Raw genomic sequence first — 23621 nt, 5'->3', positions numbered from 1 at the left:
ATATTTTTAAATCGCTAAATGGCTGGCGCCGAATGTTCCTGTTCTAGTGATCTGAACCCCACAGGACAAATGCCATCCCGCAGGGAAAAATAATTTGCCAGTAAAGCAATACCAATTTGAAATCGTGTGTGCCTTTTAGTTTTGGCGATTTCCATATCTTTTGACATAGCAGATATATATAGGAGGTAACGAAATAGCATAGTGTGACGAAGTCAATATACCAACGGGTGTACCCGAAGATGTTTAATTCTTATTTAGGGGTCCTATCTTTTCCAACACAGCTCATTCAGCTTTACCGTTCAATCTGATTACGTGAGCAGAGAGGGGATAAAATTGATAGCAAAATATATGCAATTCCCGATCAAACCGGCCGATTCAAACACGAATTATATAAATTTTCGCGCTTCGGGCGTTTAGTCGAAGTAAGCCGACGCATTAAACAGTAGACCCAATGTAGCTGATAAGTTGCAGGGAAAAGCGTACAGGCTCAGCGGGGCCGAGCGGTTACGGTCCTGGTGGGGAATGAAGGCTCGGAATAAATCTGAAGTGGGGAATGAAGACAAAAAGGTTGGGAACCACTGTATTGGTGCAAATACAAATCACGTTTATCCAGCGATAAGTGTCCATTGGAAAGATTTGCTTAAATTATAATGATTGAAATCATTACAACAATGCATGTATAAAAATCTGTTTCTGAAATCACACGCATTTCAAATACCGCAGAGATTACGGGGTCCGTCATTGGGATCTATCTTGTGATTTGTAAAGTTGTTTTGGAGTATCGGAAATTAAAAATCATGTATCGTAGCAGGTCACATTTCAAGTTATTTTCACAAGCCGGTCAATAGAAGTATCGCCAGGGTTGTAACCAATAAGTCGATAGGTTCAGAGTCACAAGTCAATCTTTCTTTGGTAGGTTTGACTCGAGTCAATTCAAGTCGAGTCATTTTCGATTCACCACGACGTCAAGTCCTCGTCCAAGTCATTGTGTTGATTGTTCAGTTTCCAGTTCAAGTTTTTCTAAATCCACTTTTCACAACACTGCACGGGTGACATCGAATTCTTCGCATTCGTAATATACTAAATTTCCTCACTTTCAACAGTTCCTGGCCGCATTTCCAAGTGCCAGTACTGATAGACGAGATATCAACAGTGAGGTAGCTTACTATTCTTCGACGTAACAATGAAATGTCGGTCTCGGCCGCCCTAGTCCAGAATCATATGACTTGGCTAATTCATGCGAAATGAGTCGAGTACAAGTCGAGTCAATACACATATTGACTCAAGTCAAGTTGAGTAATTTTCCGCATTTTACGGAAATAACTCGAGTCAAGTCAAATCTTTACAACCATGAGTTGTTTTTTCGTTGAGGTAAAAATTTACCGAATTGCTGAAGTAGCTTAACATTCATCGGTTGCAAACGTACCACTCTTACTACCTGTGTATTCAGATCGTGCCTTTCTTATTATGCGACATGAATCAAACCTTGTAATCCACCAAGTCAAAATGAGTGGATTAATTAAAATATCAATAAATACAAAAATTCAGGTAATCAATAGTCTTCAGGCCATCGTTTTCCAATAGCAATGCATTTTCATTTCATTTCTTTGTGCCTTTCATATTCGCTATGTTCGCGGAGTGCATCTTCATCTGGATTCAGACTAATGCGAGTTTGAGTCATCGTCCCAGCAGCTGACATAGCCATGATCTCCGCTGTGAAACGGATGCTCTGGTGGGTAGTTGGTCAGTGCCTTGAAATAGAATCAGTTGTAACAAATTATATTTGCAGGATTTTGGGCCTAGCCTAGTGAAACATCGACAATGTAACCAGAGTTGGCCAAAAACAAAGTACTTCAACTTCTACTTCACTTAGATTTTGCATACTTGATATGTTTCAAACCAATTCTACTTAAACCTGATAGTTTTCAGTTTTCTGTGCAAAACTAGGCCGACAATACTTAGTTATTTACTCGCCTGGATGTCTCAATTTCTACTGAAACCCGAATAGAAATTTAGAACGTTTCTTCTACTTCTGCATAAGTAAAAATGCTGTCTACTTTGACCACCTCTGGCTAGAAGACGGCACGGGACGCCGAAAAAGGCCATCGTTATGGGCGTTGTTCCGATTTAACAAACTACGCCAATTTTCGACTTTCAAGAGGGGAATTCTGGGGTATTTCAGAGCCCTGACCAGATATAATTTATATTTTCGAGAGCGGCTTTCGTACGAGACCCATTTTAATTTCTATAACTAATTATGACATCATCATGTCTCCTTACGAAGCGATAAGAGGATGCTAGCTGCATCTGGTTGCCCAGCAGTCAGACGTGTACAGACTACTTACTTTTCAAAATCCGAAATTAGAACTAGACCTACAAATAGACCTAGAACTAGAACTACTCACTCTTCAAAATCCTCAACTAGAACTACTACAGCTAGAACTACTCACTTTTCAAAATGCGAAACTAAAACTACAACTAGAACTAGTCACTCTTCAAAATGTTCAAATAGAACTAGAAGTAGAACTACTCAAAAAACAGTAATTAGTTGACGGTAAATTAACTAAATCTCTGGTTTGTAGAAGTCCTCAAAAAGTGAAGTCACTTATTTAGAATCCACCCGCAGTTAGTTTCTATAGTATGACAGTTACTGGATCTATAACTAACCTTGATCGCGAAGAAAAGAGTTCCAGCAACATAAAAAACTAGAAATCCTCTGAACATTATATAGTCCACCACCATCGCTATGGTTTTCCAATGCTTGGACTTCTGCAAAATCAACTTGAAATAAGGTATCAAACTCATGTGTCCATCGACTGCTAACCGTATTTCGCATGTCATTAAACTTTGCAAATTCCAGCATGACCATAACAGCCGTGAGACAGTGTGTCCAATTCGTAGGATCCTCCTGCACAAGAGAATCTGTTTCCTGGTCCGTCTTATCGGAGGATTGTTCGCTGAATTGTGAATGATATAAACATAAGTGAACGGATGTGTTATTTGCAAAATAGTTGACATGGTGGGTCTTTCTATCACTACCAGAAAAAGCACGTTTTACTTTTATAGGGGCTCTATAGGCCTATATAGGCTACATGTGATGAAGCGAGTGATGCAGTGGGCTAAACGACACCGTCATGACACCAATGGTTGTTGGTTCAAGTCTCGGTTCTAGCAAGTTTCTATGTGTTGGCGTTTCATTGTGTCATTTGACCGTTTATGATTCTAAATGAGCAGACGATGGACCGTTTACAACGGTAGGCCTATAAAGTAGGCTACAAGCTGTAAAATATCAGATGATAAGTTCACCGGCAGTGCAAAATCTTCGACATAAATGAAATGCAGAGGTCAAGAAAAATTTGGCTGTGTAAACAATTTTGGCAAATTTTAACCCAACGCTACAATGTCAAAAAACCCGCCCTACTCATAAGGCTATAAGCACCGCTGTCGTACCTTATCAATACAATACAATATATACTTGTGCGCAGTCGCGCATAACGCGAAACATTTTCATATCAAGAATTGAATTTTGTCTATAATAATGGTAATTGCACTTATTCCTATTATTTTCTCATCCTCTCTTAGTCCACATGATCATATTTATTGGTAGAGCTGAGGATGGTGACTTCTGGTAGCAAGCGCAGGACTAATCAGCGCCTATGGACGATGAACAATTGGCCATATATTGATGGTTTCAGCCAACATGCGGCGGTGATTTTCGGCAAACGTTGTTGTTGGTAATACACTTCGCAGAGTCGTTTGCTGGCCGAAACTTCAGACGTCTTGGTATGTCGTGAAGCGTTAATGGCCCGTGCTGGCATCCCTATTTTGAAATAAATGGTGCGTACTTTTTTATTGGGCGCTGAGGGTTTCCCATATTAGAAAGTAGACATAAAATGGTAGGCTACTAAATCGCGCTAAGCAAGAAGGAAATTTTGCAGCCGTGTTAAATCTCCCACAAGATATTCTATAATTTATATTGATTTGCGAAATAATCCCCCTCCCCCATTCGAGGTTCTGGGTGCGGCAGTTACGGCAATGATTGTACCTATTGTCCTATTTCACTCACTCGTCTACTGTGCGGTCTGAGATTCTCGATCTTCGACTCGTAGAAGTGGCGTCTGGACCGGCTACGTTTGAGTCAAACCTCCCATTAGCTGAACGTCCAAGCACCGAATCAAATCGTTCTTCCTCAACAAAACTGTTCCTCTCGGCTGGGTTAAGATTTCTGGAATTGACAGCATATTCAGATCTGTCATTGGCGATATTATTGCATGTAAGTCTGAAATATTCGTGTTGTTCCGACATCTTTCCCGGACATGCAGAAGTGCATTGGGCTTGGTTCAGTTCGTCTGCGGGCACTCTAGGTACCGCGTTGATACCAATACTTTTTCTCCCGAAAGCCATGATATCTACGCCACTGCAATCTTGATCGTCCTGGTTTCTCAATATGTGTTGATGAAGGCTTGGTTGATTCTTTTGTGATGAATGTGATTTGCCAGACTGCAAGGCACGAAAAAGCAATATTATGAATGTGCAATTGAATAATATAAGGATATTGAAAGAAACCCGAATGTGTTCGGCAGACACTCGTCAGAATTAGAATTATAGACACACAGGTTTTTCCAAATTAGATTATCATCCCTTTTTTTTTTATCTATTTGAATAAACATGTGAACAATAAAAAAATGATTATATTATGAATGCGAAATGCGAGGCCTTCAATATTACTCAAAAGTTTCACAGAAGTGTGCTGAACATGACCTGATCTTGATAATGAACTGCGGACTATAAGATTTGGACTCGGACTCGAGTCTCAACACTAGGCCTAAGACTCGACTCATTGCACCCTGACTTTGACTCGGACTTGACTCGGTGGTGAATTGAATATGACTCCACTCGAGTCAATGCTATAAAAAGAAAATGACATATGACTCGGGATATTGTGACTTGGTTACCACTCTATGTCAGAGTGCTTATCCACTAGCGAATAATATGCATGTAAGATAAATGCTAATCCGCATCATATCAGTAATAAATAGAGAGAATGAAAAAGATACTTGCCATATTCGATTCGGCATGTAACATCGATCTCTGATTCTTTACCTCTTTCACAGGATTCGGTTTCGAAATGTTTTTTAGCGGCGGAAGAGCTTGAGTGGGTATGCATAGTAACGGTGGTAAAAACTCTAGAAAAACTTGGCGCGTTTTCTTGCCCAACTTGTGTAAAAGAGGAGACCGGTGGTGTATGCTCAATACGAAAACGCTGCAAGGCAGGAAATTCGAATTAGAAAGAATAATTGTAATAAAGATACGCTCTGAATCCATGGGTAGAAAGTAGGGCTGTTCAAAATTAGCTTTTTATACACCTCATTGAGCATTGGAGTATTCGACTCATTTTCACCCATCGGAAGGGCGTTTTGATACATGATACATTTTGATACCTGAAAGTGCCGTTTTCCTGATTCGCACTCTACGGTAGGACGAAAATCGGCGAAATACACGATTTTCTTTACAGTGTGCGACGTTACCTTTACCTTATATTGTTATAGCGAAGAGTGTGTATTCACGCCCAGAAGGTGGGACAAGGAAACAGAATTTACCTCTCAAGTATATCGCGGTATAATTCAAACACAACACCAAATGACGCATGGCAGAATAGAATAAGCACAGATGGAGTACAAATATGATTTCAGAAGTTGGAAGATCGCTAATCAAATCGAATTGAAATGCCAAAATGATATCAGTTCCAATTGTTGCCGTTTCAAAGAAAGCTCCTGCGCTTTACGAGGAGATAGTGTTTCAGCTAGTATAGTGTCTCGTTAGCGTCAATATCGATTTCTTGGTCGCTGAAAAGCGTCGTCAGGTATCGTGTACAGCTCATAGTTCAAAATAAAATGAAATCGATGATAATGCTATTTTCGTTGAATTTGTATTTCTTCATGAAAATATTACTTCTTTTGTTGAAACTATGCCAGTCGCCCATGTTAGAGAGCACAGCGTTGTAGCCTACTGACGTAAAGATTTAAAACGTCGTTGCTGAAAGTGCGGTCTAGGCCTCTATTTTGTCTCGATATTGCATTCTTGCGGCCCGCGTCCTCTACGAAATTTCAAAAGTGGCCCGTGACTCATGATGAGTCGACGACCGCTGATTTGAATCATGTAACAATCACGACTGTTTGTTCCGCAAAGTAAACAAAAAACCTAAGCTAGCGATTACAGAGAACGAAAAACGCAGATTGATAATGATGATTGTCACAGGGCGTGAAAAAAATGAAATTGAAACACAAAAACAAGGAGATGCTGTACAATCGCTAACAAGTGTGACGATGACGATGGATTCGATCCATACTGCAATGGATGAACGATGCAAAAAAAGAAAATCAGAATAAAAAATATAGGTCTGAGCAAGTCACCGTAGTCTTGGGCCGCGAACTTAGTTTATTCTTCATCATCATTACCTGGATATCACCGAACAAGTAACGGTGAACATAGTGAACAGTAGATAGCTTCCGATCAGGGGAACTGCTAGTGAAGTCTCTGGAACACGTTTAGCCAAAAGCAGAAGGAAAACCGGTAATCCTGAATATGATACATTGCAGGCATAAATCAAAGGTCCAGATATATAGACATATTCACCGCATATATGCAGGGTTGTAACCAAGTCACATGGTTCCGAGTCACGAGTCAATCTTACTTTTGTGGTTTTGACTCGAGTCAAGTCGAGTCATTTTCAATTCATCACCGAGTCGAGTCCGAGTCCAAGTCACCGTTTACCGGGTCAAGTCCAAGTCATAGTGTTATGACTCGAGTCCGAGTCCAAGTCACAGTATTGAAGTCATGTTCATCCAATGTTTTCAATCCTGCTTGGGTGATATCGAATTCCTTGCTTGTCTAACATGCTTATTTTGTCCCTACCACAGTCTTGGCACATGTTTATTTTGGTAGATTACGGACAGTTCCTGGCCTCATTTACCGATGCTACAGATAGACGGGACATGCCGCCAATATGATAACTTTACTAATCTTAGAACTTAAAATCAAATATCTGTCTTGTCAGTCTGATACATCACAAATACCAGCATTCAGTTTCTATTACGACCACATCGACGACAGCTCACAAATAGCTGATTGAGAACCAACGAATTCAAGTCTACATACTATCTGATAGAGAACCTACGAATGCACGTCGACAAATAAGGTAATAGAGAATCAACAGATGCGTGTTTATGTAGGGGTATTTTCACCTGGCCAGCATGCTGTAAAAGCATGTATGTAGCTATGTGCAGTGACAAAAAACAGATACCATTTGATATTACTAAAGGTTTTCCCATTTGCATTACAGACTACATCGCAGTTACGGCATTGGAGAAATAATTGGGGCAGTTAAAAAAATTTCCAATTTTCCGACTACTTCTTAGAATTGTTAGATTGCCTAAAAAAACTCAAATTTGGCTCAATTCCGACCGGTAGAAAGTAATGCACTGGGAGAAAATTTTGGATTAATTACGAATATAGATTTTGGAATTTTACTGGCTACCTCACGATATTGTTAGATTGTGTAAAAATATGATTCATAGCAAATTTGGCTCAATTCTAACAAGAACAAGCGAAGTTATCAGAGTATGATATTTTGGATATGAAAAAATAGTCGGCTTACCACTAGTATGTAATAATATCATACGAAAGAATTTCTCACTAAAATTACTCCATTAATTTTCAAATCCAAAATTTTCTCTTCTCATATCATTGATTCTACTTTTTAAAATTTAACCAGATTCAGTGTTCTTTTAATGCAACATAACAATTTTATCAAGTAGCCATCAAGTAAAATAAAAAAGAAGTTATATTTGAACAGCCCTACTGTACAAACATCACACAACATTATAGCCATTCCTTATTACTCAAGTGCACAATGCACATACCTAATAAAACGTCAAATGGACGGAGGGTTTTGTGTGTTTTCACAGACGGCAGATCAAATCAATGATGAGTTACACTTCAAAAATACCAGATCCTCAGATATATTAAAGCGGCATGGCCTTAGAATACATCCACATTTACTGAATACACTTTCCACTGGTGCACTAGATGCAGGAATTGACAAGCATTTTTGAACCTCATTGAAGAGCGTTGGATACTCCATTCTTTCTAGTCGCCCAAAAATGCAAATAGTCATCGCCTTCAAATCTACACGTGAGCTTATCAGTCTCTTCCAAGTACTGAACCATCTGAGTCATTTCATTGGCTCTATTTGAACTTTGCTTCGATTCTTTGCTTGTATAATTGAAAAGTTTTGAGTACGGTACTTTGATTGCGGAGGATTTATTACCTTTTCGTCACTGGATGATTTTGTACAATGTATTGCTACTATGTACCATTGTCTGTTGTTTTTACGGCCTATCTGATATCAGACTAAGTGCAACGAAAGCAGTGGTGACAAATAGCGATGTCAGCAGAATTCGTCAGATGCGTTGATCTAGCCATTAAGCCATTACGATTCGCGATTTTTATTCGTATTCGAGTCATATAAAATAAGCCAAGTCAATGACTTGGGTCGAGTACAAGTCGAGTCAATCCAAATATTGACTGGAGTCGAGTCATTTTCCCATTTCAAGAAAATGACTCGAGTCAAGTCGAGTCACAAAAAAATCGTGACTCGAGTCTGACTCGAGTCATTACAACCTTGCATGTATGATCGGCAAGGCTAGCACTTCAATCGCTGCATGCAGACTTGAACGACTAAAAAATGTCCAACGTTTCCAAATTAGATTGGAATGATGGCTACACAGTATTTTTACCGTATTAAATCCAAATTTGGATGGCTGAATTTACGAACTGTGAATTAGAAAGAAGTACAACCATAGTCAAGCTCAGTTCATATCAAATTAGAGTTGATGTTCATGATCACCAACAGTACAAATGCATGTACGTACAGCAAGCTTGACTCGTTTCGCACTATGTAGTTCTCCAGTAGCATTTTCAGGAAAACCAGAAATGAATTTGAAATTCGAATGTGAGCGTAAAACACTCCTCAAGTTAGATAAGAACTACATTACCGGCATTTCGCTTTAATGAGTCTAATCATGATCTATAATTATCTAGTTATCCGAATCTGTGACCATTTCACCTCATTCATATGTGATGGGACGAAAAAAAAACTTCGAATTAGTCTTTGCGCGGTGCGTTCAGCAATATTGCCACGGATACCAATGTCAACTTGTTGGTCATTGATCTGACCCTTGCATTTCAATGTTTCAATCGGGATTATTTGACTCCAACTGACCTATAAATCGCCTTTATCAGAACAAGATCATGTACCTAATGAGATTTTGAATCATTAAATGGACACACGCGCTCGAATACGTTTCGTGAACACCACAGGATTCAATCAATCGATATTCCAAACATCATAGTGGTGAAGAGTGGCAATGCAGTCAGGGTTCAAGAGACGTATTTTTATTGCTGTATATATAATATATGAAAACACCTTATCTTTCCATACATACACTACATGAAAAATGGAAGATTTTGGCGTTAAAAAACTTAATTTCGACAACATTTTGCCCTGATGTATGTAATTTTGCGTTTTCGCACATAATATTATAATTGTATTTCTTATGTTCATTTCTGGTTTGAGCTGTCAGTCCTTAAGAAGTAGTTTGGCCTGTAAAAACTTTTCAACTTAGAAACTCGTAAATTTTTACATGAAAATACTTTACTTTAACGAAATATGGACCCATGAAGAATTTCACTACTTGTTTGTTTGTTTTGTTTTGGGTATTCATGGTGTTTGTCGACTACTATGGTCATTTACACCAGGCCGATATTCTTTTTATTTTCCGTAACTGCCGATTTATAGCACGGCCCACCTCTAGGCTTTTGTAAGACACCGCTGACGCGGATGAGGCGGCGAGGAGGAGCCTAGGTAAACCTCCAACACTTAGATATCTTAATTCAGAAGTCGACCTCGGTCGGACTCGAACCCGCACCCATTGGTGTTGCAGCCGCGGATTATACCACTGCGCTATCTCGCCACTAATTCCACTACTTACATCACGCATTATGGTAGAAATAATAAAAATTTGTTGGGTACAACGAAAGATACTTTTCTGCATTCTTGGCTAGACAGTGTTTGGAGAAAGATCGTTTAACAGCCACGGTTGTTGGCTGGCAACACTGAAGTTACGAGTACACTGCTGGTGACAAACCGTGTTGCTTCATTCTGACAATGTTTTCTACATCACAATTTATCATCATGCGCTTCTTGAGAAAAGAACCACTGCGGTACGTTGAGCATAACACTATGTCAAGTTATTTGTTTCATTTGACCGTTTATGATTCATAATGAGCAGACAATGGGCCGCCTACAACGGTATAGGCCGATTAAGTGGGTTAAAAGATGTCAAATGTCGAATGATCTACGATACAAGCGGAATGCAGATTGCATAATTTTTTTGACTTTGTTAACAATTTTTACAATGTTTTGACCAAACGCTACAATTATGACAAAATTTTGATATTTTGACACCTCATAAAATTCGTCCCAGTCATATATATTGAGAATCACACCATAGAACCAGGATGGAAATTCGATATGATTGGCAATTGCGAATTTTAGAGGCAGATTTTAGATTTACAACAGAATCATGACAGACATGATGCTTTTTCGGTAATTTTCGTGATGTCACAACATTGTAGTACGGAGCAGAGTTGGTCAAAGTAGTCACCGTCGATACTCAAGTATAGATTTACAAGTAAGTAAAAAAAGTAAATATTCTAGGCCTAGATTTTCCTAAAATAACTATAAACTGTGCTGTAGAAGCAGTCTAAAATCATACGCACTTGAACTAGTGCGAGAAGGCGAAATCAACTTGAAGTACTTCGAAATGTAGAAGTAGGGGAGACACTGGGACCGAAAATACTTGAAAAATTATCTGTGATAACCCCATGATTACAGTACGCGACTTTGTCTACAATGGCATGCAGACAGAATCTTTCCTCACATGAAAAACATTTTGACCTGGGTGAGTTATGGTGTCTGTGACAGATGGTTTACGTTTTAGGGGCTGTGAAATAAATTTGGATCGACATTTACATTTTTCTATATCACCTTCCAGACTAACAAACCCGAAATATTTTTTGATGGCAAGTGTAAAGCTTGTATCAGGGTATATCATGGCACATATTTTTTTGAATCAATATCATTCTTGAGGGGAGCATTTTCAACTCAATTACAATATTTATAGGGTTGGGGACCTGTGGTACCATAGCCAAATCAAGCAAAATAGTTGGACTAACTAATCACTTAACAGCAGAAACACGCCTACATATATATAGAGGGTGTAAACCAGAGTTACCTGTGATGTTTTATCGCTATTACGAAAGTCAAATGTCGATTTGCGGGTAATATGTATGAGGAATTAAATTTGTAAATTTCGGCAGAAATCAAAACGTGATCTGAGTTGATACAAACTACTTTATTCTTGAAGGTGGCGAACAAACATTCTTCATTTGCTTGCTATAGCTTAGATTGCTACACAACAAAACAAGTTGAAAAATTTGAGTTTTGAGCGTACGGCTTATTATCATTTTTTGAAAAGGAGGATATTCATGTAAATGTCCGCGATATGTAGAGCTTGTATCAAAGTGTTGAGACAGCAAAAGATCTGCTATTCTAGGCTGAGGATTTGAGGGCCAGAGATCATTTTCCAATTTTTGATCCATCGGTACTCCATCTCCCCTACTTCGTTACTGACCACCTATGCTTACAGGTTTCGTTAAGCATACTTTAATTCATGTCCAACATAACAATGGCTATAAAACTGTCCTGAAACATTAGATGCTAGGCTAGATGACATATATTTTGACTATCGGTTTAATATGTGTGGTATTAGCAAGACTTAATCTAGGCCCACGCGTTCGTGCGTATGATTGGATTGCGCGGAATACGCGGGTTTCGCCGAGTAAATTGGACATCGATTTGTTTCGGTAAGTCTTCACGACAAGCACCAATTCTAATCAGCAAACTAATCGTCGATCGATGGTCATCAAACATTATCAATTCACTATACACGCGAGGTATATTTGATTTTAAGCAGTAGCGTGAATCGAATTATGTCAATACAAGGGTTTCTCCAAATGGTAAACCAGAGGTGGTCCGTAGCAAAGTAATTCTGTTTTTTTTTAGTACTGAAATAAGTATTGCTTACTATTACATGAGTCGTTATGTATTTAGACTACTCCCAGTTCTAATTGAACTAAACGACTTGCTTTTTACAATTTGAGCTTCCACCCGAATTCCTATTTCCATCAGCTTTGGAAATATATTGATTTTTGAAGTCAGATTGTGTTACATCGTGGAGACCAACGTGATTTTTTACGACAACCCGACTGCTCCCTGCAACACGCAAAGACGTGCTTCTTGCACTTCAACGAAGTCATGTAGTTTATGAATGTAAATGACCCCGGGATTTTGTTAACTTGGGGAAAACGACACAACATTTCCAGGACCGCAGCAGCGTTACCCTATATTTATATGAACACGCCCATCGTGCTCTGCGAATGGCTGGCCCCTTGACTCACCCCCTGAGTGTATATGCAGAAAATGCAAATATCATTAATTATGCAATTGGCAAAGATTTTTGGGATGATCTTGTCTGCGCGAAAAATGATCGAGACGACATATTTGAAAGAGGCCGGTCATATTTCGATTGAGTGCCTTGGAGTCGACTTTGATCAGAATACACCAGCCTAGTCCGTGCATTGTACATTTATCTCAAGCGCTCTCTCCGTCCGATTATAGCGGGACAGCGCTCTAAATATGATGTGGTCTGAAATAGAAGTTGGAAGTGCAAAAACAACATTTTGAGAGCAGTCATTATCCTTAGAAAGTCACCGTTCTCGAAATGTGTCATCCCACCTCTGTGGCATCGAGATGAGCTAAACTAGAAGCACTCAGTTTTCAAAATCCGCAATTAGAACTAGAACTACTCAAATTGCAAATTACGCAGCTAGAATAAGAACTGTTGTTAACAAAAACAGTATACTTAGTTTACCGTCAACTAACTAGACAGGTAACTAACTAAAGGTAGTTGGTACAAGTATAACAGTTGAACTCACCCAATAAAACCGAAATACTCATGTTCGTCTTTTCACAGCATTCGCTCGGCAGATAAAACACTCCGACCGACAGAGACGAAATAAGTACGCACGGTACTATGATGTTGATGATGTAAAAAAGCGGTTTTCTTCTGATAATCAGATACATCGTGACGTCCTGCTTTTCAAGATTGGACGGATTTGTGTTCACTCTGACTGGACAGTGCACGATTTCCCATTCTCCTGAAAACGTATAGTGCAGTTTATTACTGGGAAATTGAAATGGATTATAAATAACAAACAAACGATTTTGAAGAGACTCTTGGATACACAGAGCCGTAAAATACAGTTAGATAATATATTGAAATGAATCCGAATATATTCAGCTGACACTCGTCAGGAGTTATCGTCAGCAACTTAGTGCAGAATTGAAAAGAACTCAGCTATTGTTGATGCGATTGTTGATATACAAAGTTCTTTGCAATTCACTACTAATTATTGACGATTACATCTCAAGAATGTCAGCTCAATGAGATAGTTTCAATATCAATATACTATCCAAAATAAACCGTTGTCGGTATATGCTTCCTTGTCAACCACGGCCTTTCTGTACTCTGGGTGGAGATTAATTTCGTCCATGCCGTACGTAAAACTTTGAAATCTGCACACAGAAAGAATACATGTCATTGATATCTTCGCATATACGAGATCCAGACTTGTACACACTTCCAATCTACTTAGTTGGCAGGCAATTAACTTCTGTTTTTTTTTTGGTATTCACAGTTCTAATTACGCATTTAAAAATAAATCAAAAATGAGCGAGTTGCTACGGAATTGAATCCATAGTTAGTTTCATTTTGGTCATAGTCGCGGGTGTTTAAGGCCCGTTGGTTCTAGTTCAAGTTGTGAGGTTTCAAAAGTGAGTATAGTTCTAGTCCTAGTTCAAGCTGTGACTTCTGTAAAGAGAGTAGGCCTATATGGCTCTAGTTCTAGTTGCAACGTTTAGAAAGTGAGTAGTTCCAATTCTAGTTGCTATTTTTGAGAAATGACTAGTTCTAGGTCTAGTGTTAGTTGTGGATTTCTAAAAGTGTTTATTTCTAGTTCTAGTTCAAGTAGCAACTTTTGGAAACTGAGTAGTTTTAGTTCTAGTTTTAGTTGGTAGTTTTGAGAAATGAGTATTTCTAGTTCTAGTTCAAGTTATGGATTTTGAAAAGTGAGTAGTTGCTACAGTTTAGTTCAATTTCTAGTTCTGGTTGCTAGTTTTGAAGAGGGAGTATATTTCTAATTCTAGTTTTATTTGCGAGTTTTGAAAATTGAATAGCCCCAGTTCTAGTTTCGTATTTTCAAACTCCAATAGTTTGTACAAGTCATGATCACGAAATGTCTATTACCGAAGTGAGCAGTTTTGCCAGTCGAATGGAAAATACTCCACTTGAATTTGACACGAACTCTTGTATATGGCAGGCGGCAACCATTCGATATCCCCCGTGTAATTGAGCACGGCGTTCACGGGGACGGACTTGTCATATTTACCGTCTATGCTGGAAAATTATTACGAAAATATTGAAAATTGTGTTTGCATAACACAATACTAGGGCATAACAAAGTACAATGGCCAGACTGCGCAAGTGGCTTATCTGCCTCAGTATTTACTTAGATTTTGAACAAAAGCAAATCCATTATCGTTGATTTGCAAATTCTCAATTGTTTGGACCGTCTTACATTTTCGAGTCAGCGTTTTCAAACACGAACTTTCTAAATAATATAAATTTCGCATCTGAATAACCGGTGAAAACATTCACCACTAACATCGACTCGTTCTCGGCACTTTAGAACCAAGATGTAATTAACTGGTAAGAAATAAAAAAAATCAATTCGGTGTAAAAAGGTTCAAAAATCAGTGCTCTACAAAAACAAGCTAGAGCTAGTTGATACTTGTTACTCAGCGCCAAATCCGGTTTCCACACGAAATCCGACGGCACTCGGATCCCAGACAAGCCACCGAAATCGGCCGGATTCCATCTCAGCCTCGGGTCGTTCCAACGTAGTGTGATGTATTGTGATGTTGTCATTTGTTCCGACTTTTCATCGACACTTCAATGCAAGAATGGGAACGAGGACATGGTGCGCATTGACATTTTCACATTTTTGTTGACAACGGAACTTAAGATCATCTAAGCATCAGACTTGTACGAACTATAGTAGATTTTCAAATGCGCAACTAGAACTACAACTGAAACTGCTCGCTTTTTCGAACAGAGCACCTCACTTTTGAAAACGCGCAAATAGAACTAGAACTACTCAATTTTCAAAACACTCAGCTAAGAAGTAGAACTATACCCTCTTTTCAAATCCGGCAACCGGAACTAGAAATAGAACTACTCACGTTTCGAAACTTCACAGCCACCCTGACCACCCACTATTAGTAGTGAAGATGCTGCTAGCAACGGCTGCAGGAATATCACACAACAGAACACCGGTACTACGATTCACGCCAAACGATGATAGCCTACCTGTTTACTTGTTGTTCAGCAAATATTTTTTTAAATACACAACTAAAACTGAAACTAAGACGACTCCATTTTCAAAATCAACAACAGGAACTAGAGGTAGAACTAATCAAAAATGAGGTAGTTATATGAACGTCAATTCTAAGTTGCTATTGTTGGTTGCGGTATTCGTGGTGTTTGTCGAGTACTATGGTCATGGCCATTCACACGAGGCCGATATTTTTTTTTTTAATTCTGTAGCTGCCGACTTGTGGCACGGCCCACTTCTGAGCTTTTTTTAAGACACCGCTTACGCTGATGAAATGGCGAGGCGGAGCCTGGATAAACCTCCAATACTTAGGTAGGAGTTCTGGAGACGACGTCCGTCGGAGTCGAACCCACAACCCTTTGGTATTGTAGCTGTGGGTTATACCACTACGCTATCACGCCACTTGAAACTAACTAGATTGGTAGCTTTTACAAATCTGCTAAGTGAGATTGTCATAAATGTCGCTGAATATATTATTGAAAATTTGCACCAACTCATTTCGTGTTCGTTGCAAAGACACCCCATGTCATTTCGAAACTGGCATTCAATTACCTGTCAAAAGTACGTGAACCAAATCTTCTTTTTCAAACTACTTACTTGAATACGAAAATTTCTACTCCATTTTTGATTTCTACTAGGAATTGTAAATTTCTACTGCTACTCGCAATTGAGTAGAAATTTGCGACATACTTTTACTTCTACTTGAGTAGCAACGCTGACTACTTTAAACACCTCTGTATATATAGAAACTTATACCGCGAGTAATTCTACTGGTAGATTACGGCCCATTGCAGATTCATTGCTAATAATCCACCTGATCAAATGAAGAAACGTGATGAAAAATTTCACTTCGACGACGCCATTCACGGTTTTCGAGGGACGAACATGCTTCGTATAATTCGAAAATAGGAAATCTCCCAGATCCTCCTCCATCTTTGAACCTTGCAGGACACAAAGTATAGTAGCATTTGTATGCAGAAGGTTAGGAAACGGTGATAATATCAAATCAAACCGAAATATATCGTTAACGCAAACTAATCTAAGGTTCAGGTCAGATTCTATTAAAATACACGGTACACCCTCAGCGAAAAGTGTGTGTATCCACACCCTAAAGACCGTTACATACCAACAGAGCATAACTCAGAATTATATCGCGGTCTATATGCAATATGCATCATTTGGATTAAAATGTGCTAGATTTACATGGTGGTGGTGGAAGTCTGTACTAGGTTCTGGCTTCGTGTAGCAATGGTAGATATTCACACCCGTATATTACGGTCGGTACGCGGGTATGAATACCACTGTAAATACGTGAGTGGAAAATATAGGTGTATTTATTTGATTTCCACATTAGCTAAGAGTCGAAATCAGTTAAACACCATGTATAGGTGGATAATTGGGCTTTCACACCCGTCTAATGGGTAAAAATGACTCATACACTTATTCTTATAAAGATATATCACACGGTGTGGGGCAGGGGCGGACAACATACGACCCGCCGGCCGGATCCCGCCCGCGACGGGATTTTGAGCGTCCCGCAGACAGTTTTCGACCCTCCATGTTAATATAACCTGCGAGTCTACGTCTGTGTGCGAGCAACCATTTTCGACCATGAACATTAACAAGACAAAGCTTCGTTACGATCTAACTGAGTGGTTCTCAAACGGCGGGGCGTGAAAGCCTCTGAAGGGGAGCGCGAAGTCGCAGTCAACTGGAATTTTTTTCGCGCACTACGCGATTTACCTCCAGCTCATATATTTTCCCCTGTGTATATTCCTCATTTCATATTCGACAATTATCCCATCAACATCCATGACTTTTCATGCCATCAAACTATCTGTTAGAATTGCTAGCATATTTTGGTAGCTCATTTTGATATTTTGATATTGTGTGATATCACGATAATGGGCGCACGAAATTCCTATCTCTGTCATAAAGGGGGCGTGTCTAAAAACGTCTGAGAACCACTTATCTAACTAATGTTCACGTGTAGTCTTTACTAAGAGTTTCTGCGTCCGACATGCGGCTAGAGTTCAAAGAACTTGTTGAAATCTTTGATCGAAACCACGGATGTCTCATTGACTTCATCAGCTATTGAAGTATACATTACGCGAATTAATTCATTGAATGCTGGTTTTGGTCTCTATGCTGTTAACATAAAGTTTACAAAGAATATGATTTATTCCCTATATTGGCGGATAAATACGTGATTTATGCATCTATTCAGGAATCCGGCCTACCAAGTACTTAATTTTCCAATATCCGGCCCGCCGACTGGAGAAGTTGCCCGCCTCTGGTGTAGATGGTTCTGTTTGCGTGCACCACCGTTTTGAAATTTCTCGAGCTTGGTACACGAAAACAGCGCTACACCCCTAGCATATATTGTCACAATTGGAGTATTTGACTCGATTTCGCCCATTGGAAGGGTGTGAAAGCACATTTTTATTCCTGAAAGATTTTTCTGTACAGTGTAGGGTCAACTATTAAACGTCACACTCTTCTAAAACTAAAAAGTAAAAGTTCTAACAGTCCATAATCTGTAAGTAGCAGTAACGTCACACTTATTAGCATATATCAGTTGTTCTCAATCTGGGGGGCGCGAAGCTGCGTTCAATTGAAATTTTGACGACAAGGAGGCGCGAAATTTTTCACTGTCATAACGTTGGGCGTGTCTAAAAAAGTTTGAGAACCACTGGCATATATGGTCAACGTCAACAAGCTCTATGACTATAGATGCATGCCACACGAAAATCAATATCGCTAAATTCTGTCCGTATGTTGAATTCTAACAGGAGACACCCTACAAAAACCAAGTGTGAACTGGTTCATTGTCAGGGGAGGAATTCATCACAGAAACAGAAGCAACGTAGACACGTAGTAACGAATAATATAGAACTGCAGAATAGGCCTACCATATCAGTAATAACAAGGAAATGGGCAACACTAAAAGTAAGCCAAATTGTCAATCACATTGCAACATCGTAAACATCAGTTAGATTGGTGCTCATGGTGGTAATGTTTACTTTCTATAAATTTAGAAAGGGTCGTTCACACTTTCATTTGCGTGCCTTGGAGTCGACTTTTATCAAAATACATCAGCAAAGGCTGTGTCAACAGAAAGAGTTCGTGTATCATCTAAAACTAGTACTATGAACGCTCTCGTATTCGACATATGTCATGCTGGTGACGTCATATTTTGTGCTACGATTGTTGATATACGCTGTAATTTTCAATTCTCTACTAGTTGCTAACGATTACCCCTGACGAGTGTAAGCCGAAAATATTCTGGTTCATTTCAATATGAATATAGGCCTACTATTCAATTGTAAATTTAGAATCGCAAATAATCATAATGTCGATATCCAGATCCAGCTTGCTATAGTTTACTAAAATGTAAACGTCCGCTCTAGCGAACGAGGGATATTAGTTACATGTCAATTCTGCCGCACTTATATCGTTGAATTAAACTCTTGTCACAAGAAGCAATAAATTGTGCCCATCAGTCATTGTCAAAGCGACGGAAGTTCCATTCGCTGTGACTGTATGTGCTTAAGTTATATTTATCAGTGGCTCTTAAACTTTGCTAGCTCGGCAACCCTGACGCTAATCTGCAGGCATTCAAGTGCATCCCAAATTTTCGACTTTTACTCACAAAACGATGCAATACTATACAACACCGGTGTACAAAATGAACACTGCATCAACACCAATGCTAAAAGAACTAAACCAAGGATATTCACAAGGATTATGATATTTACTGCCGATCAGCGCGACTTCTGCTGTATGATTAGAGTGTGCGGCTTCATCTCGAGCGAGCCTTTGGGGTTCGTGCGAACATCCGAGTCATGCCGCAGAAGCCACGCCCATCTGCAGTAAATAGCCTACTATCATATTTCTGTTCTTATTCAAGTAGGCATATAGATATACAATAAATACATATATAACGGGATATTCTACTCAATGCTGTTACTATACTGTAGACGGAGCACCAGATGTTTACTACTCACCAACGACTTCATTTAGGATCACACTCCAAAGAATAGTGAACGCCACGAATTTGACATGTTCCTTCGTGGTTAGCATATTGTTTCCATCAACAATCCACATTGCAGTTGCAGATTACGCAAAACCAGTGGCCAACAACAATGTCCTTGATAGCATTCCCTATATACCATAACAGCACAAACGATCGATAAATCGTTTAGGGGTAATTTAGGAGGCGTCAGCCATGTGTTCACTAGTTGAGGTGCGCGCGTGCAGGGCACGATCTGAATTTTTGCAATCAATATAGGAATTGGAATGAATCGAAACTTCACTTTCGCTTAACGAGATTTAGCGATATGTTGATAGACGTTACTGATTAATCTCGAAAAATACAGTGTGCATCGAAACAGACTTGCGCGAACCATTGGAATGCGGGAATGGGCAACTACAAGTAGAACCGAGAGCTTTTCAAAACTCACAAAGAAGTGCAATATATCAATTCGCACTGCATAGCGCGAAGCGCGAATAAAAATTTGAAGTTACAAAATCAATTCGCTCAAAAAATACTCTATAGTTCGTTCCCAACCTTTTTCGACTCATCGCCCCCCAGATTTTGTGAACCGAAAAATCGGTATACAATCTGTAATCATCGGCGGGTTGACTAAAAATATAAGGTCGACTTTCCGGCTCGATGTCGGTCGACCTGTTGCCCCCTTTGTCCATTTCCGCCCCCTTCGTCATTTTCGTCCCCTAGGCCACCAAATCACCCTCTGGGGGGCGATATCGCCCACGTTGGGAACCACACTGCTCTATAGTTTATACTTTATGTTGATTTACCAGATAGTTTCAACGAAGGACCAACTTCATCTGTGAATATATGCTATTTATTTTGCATGTCGGGTTGCGGGTCGATTCGTAAATTCGAATGGTATGTAGACGCCGCCAATCCGTATGCTAATTGAATTACGTCCACATTGTACAAAGCCACATAGGCATATTTATTCTTTTATGTCGCGGGTAGGCCACCCTTGGTTTAAAAGAAAGACGAAATGGATGCAAAATTAAGAAATCCTGCCTGGTCGTTTCGATATCGTTGTATATCTGTTTATTATATAACATTGTGTCTGATGTATCGCTATACGGCCGTAAACCAAACTTTACGCTGATTGGTCGAGAGACAATGGCCATGGATACGACGCAGTAACGGAGGACGCTGCATTTACTTCAACATATAGTCGGCACTACGATGTATTCCTATAGCCGTGTAGACTGTATAAAAACGACAAGATTACAGTTAAATGTTTATTTCTTCATTAATAATGAAATTAGGAAAGGAAATAAAATATTTAATACCATATACTGAAATATAGTGCCGAAATACTACTGTGTTTATGAATGCAGTGCCACCAAGGGCAATGAACTGGGGAAGAACAGATTTTCCCATTCATATCCTTCCAACGCAAAGGTCAGGAAGGCTTGGGAATGCAGAGTAAGAAGGCAGGATTTCAAGCCTACTTCCACAAGCTTCATTTACTCCTCATCGCCGACCTCACTGCAGTTGCACTGACTTAAAAAGCCCAGAAATCACAGTGAGGCGAGCTACAAGTCGGCAGCTAAAGAGCCGATGAATCGCGAGCCGATGCATGACAGAGTGGAAAGAATGTCAAAGACAAGAATAAATGCATTGATCAGTTCGAATACTGTCATGTCGTGGAGCACAAAGCCTTAAACAGGCTAAAAGCACCACTGTTGTGTACAATGATAATAATAATAATAATAATTTGCTCCTACCAATTTTGCAAGGAAGATTTTGCTGCTAGTGCATTATAGATATACCAATACAGTCACGTCTAAAGAGAGGGGCGATTCCCAGTCGCAATCTCCGTGGTGAAGCAGAAGATTATGCGCATTGCAAAGAGGCGGACCCTGAACTCCATGCCGTGTCAACTGTCTTCCTGCAATGTTGTGGATGCTGCACATGCAAATCTTAGGGTGAAAAGCCAACGAAGTCAGTCATATGCAGATTAGCTACCTAAGCCCACAGAACATCAGAACAGAGAGGATGTGCAGAATGGGGTAAATACATAGGGCTCTTCGACTCACAAGTAGCAATTTTGGTAGGGTTTTGGACTGCTTTGAGGGGAAAAAGACAGCAGGTACTCCATATGCAACATCTCTTTTCAAATCACTTCAATGACTGTACAGTATGAACAGGTATTCAATATTGTAGGGGTTATTGCACGAAGAAAGCGCCATTCAAGACTACTAAGCATCACGCATGTGAACGTAGCAAAGATTGGTCATGTTCTTTTTCCATATGGATATCTGGGTGCTTCACATGATAGAGTGATCCTAGCTGAGCAGACCTCATCTGCACCGGTGTGCTTGAGGTATTGTAACAGCACATGCAATGAGTTCATGAAATTTGAACTTGGGCAGAAATCACAGGAAAGGAGTTTTTATTTGACTGCTGCTAGATAATTACAAGTAAATCACTCTTATTGGCATCAAATTCAGGCCCAAATGTATGCCACAAATAGTCCTGCCTTCTTATACTCTGCCTTCCCAAGCCTTTCTGTCCTTTGCGTTGGAAGAAAATGAATGGAAAGATCTGTTCTTCCCCAGTTCATTGCCATTGGTGGCACTGCATTCATTAACACAGTAGTATTTCGGCATTATATTTCAGTATATGTTAGTAAATATTTTATTTCCTTTCCTAATTTCATTATTGATGAAGAAATAAACATTTAACTGTAATCTTGTCGTTTTATACAGTCTACACGGCTATAGGAATACATAGCAGTGCCGACTATATGTTGAAGTAAATGCAGCGTCCTCCGTTGCTGCGTCGTATCCATGGCCATTGTCTCTCGACCAATCAGCGTAAAGTTTGGTTTACGGCCGTATAGGCCTACATCAGTGGTGGGCAAACTACGGCCCGCAACGCCGTTTTGTGCTTGTGAAAGCCTCAAGAAACGTAAAAATATGTATAAAATAAAATTAATGTTGGTACTTGATTAAAACTTTTCCTAATTCACTATACATTTAGACATGATAATGATAAGTTGTATTCTTACCACAATATTTTTTTATCTCATTGTTGGCGCGATATCCCGACCTCGAGTCCCTTGCATTTTGAAAGGTTTCAATTTCTAAACATCACAGAAAGTGCAACGTAAATGACATAATTCGTCTCACGGGTGTGATTTTAGATTGGCAACACCAGCAAGTTTTTACTTTTAGTGCTGTACTTGCAAAAAGCGATTCGCGAGTGTTTTAGATAGATTCGTTGTTGTATTCGTGGTGTTTTGTCGACTACTATGGTCATTTACACCAGGCCAATATTCGTTATATGTATTCCGTAGCTGCATATTTGTAGCACGGCCCACTTTTAGGCTTTTATAATACACGGCTTACACGGATGAGATGGCGAAGAGGAGCCTAGTATAAACCTCTACCACTTAGATAGGAATTCTGTAGTCGATCTCGAACCCACAACTCATTGGTGTCGCAGCTTTGGATTTTACCAATACGCTAGCCACATGTAGATAGATTCGTTCTTTCTATGTGTAGAATTATTCATGTTTATAATATTTGTACATTGCAGGAGCGTGTTAAAAGGTTATACCATTAGCATTCTGTGTCCTGGAGTTAAACCAAAATTACAATCAGCAAATCTATGAACAGATTGCTGCTCAGTGCACACATACTCAAATTTGCATCCAATTTTAAGAATCATGCCAACCGAGTGACCTGGCCAACCGTCCATATTGAATCTCGTCTATGTGTCTGACGCGTGTACGTAGGGCTGCTTCTAAAACAAATGGTTGTTTAAAGCACTTTGTTAAGGACAGTGTAACCCAAACTTTTTCGAGCTACCGCCCCAGGGACAGCGAGTAAAGTGCCAGTGCCCCCCCAACCGACACCACTCATCACCATGTCTAAATAATAAAACAAAACTTGTTCTGCATTTATGATAGCTATAATATTGAAACGGATCA

The 23621-nt window shown here is 39.5% G+C and overlaps 1 protein-coding gene across 1 annotated transcript; it reads right to left on the bottom strand.

Annotated features, from left to right (window-relative positions):
- Window positions 1-1501: 1501 nt before the first annotated feature.
- LOC145448754 (uncharacterized) lies at window positions 1502-17998 on the bottom strand. Its single transcript, XM_080327213.1, has 11 exons — window positions 16451-17998; window positions 15034-15192; window positions 14490-14639; window positions 13668-13759; window positions 13120-13341; window positions 6459-6579; window positions 5034-5263; window positions 4067-4586; window positions 2825-2957; window positions 2668-2769; window positions 1502-1751 (listed from the first exon to the last, which is right to left on the bottom strand). Exons 1-11 carry the CDS (start codon window positions 16771-16773, stop codon window positions 1662-1664), a joined length of 2142 nt encoding a protein of 713 aa, XP_080183339.1. The 5' UTR covers window positions 16774-17998; the 3' UTR covers window positions 1502-1661.
- Between the last annotated feature and the right edge of the window lie 5623 nt (window positions 17999-23621).

Source organism: Botryllus schlosseri, chromosome 10 (genome assembly GCF_051294905.1).
Source record: "Botryllus schlosseri isolate E-star chromosome 10, Bs_hap1, whole genome shotgun sequence".
NCBI lineage: Eukaryota > Metazoa > Chordata > Ascidiacea > Stolidobranchia > Styelidae > Botryllus > Botryllus schlosseri.
This window is presented reverse-complemented; position numbering and strand designations above follow the sequence as displayed.

Excerpts from the sequence above, each read along its gene's own strand:
- LOC145448754 (XM_080327213.1), bottom strand. The coding sequence starts at position 16,773 with ATGCTCTGTTGGTATGTAACGGTCTTTAGGGTGTGGATACACACACTT. Across the intron at positions 14,640-15,033 it reads GATTTGGCGCTGAGTAACAA|CATAGACGGTAAATATGACA; the intron begins GTATCAACTAGC and ends ATAATTTTCCAG. Across the intron at positions 4,587-5,033 it reads CTTTTTCATTCTCTCTATTT|TGTCTGCCGAACACATTCGG; the intron begins ATTACTGATATG and ends AATTCTGACGAG.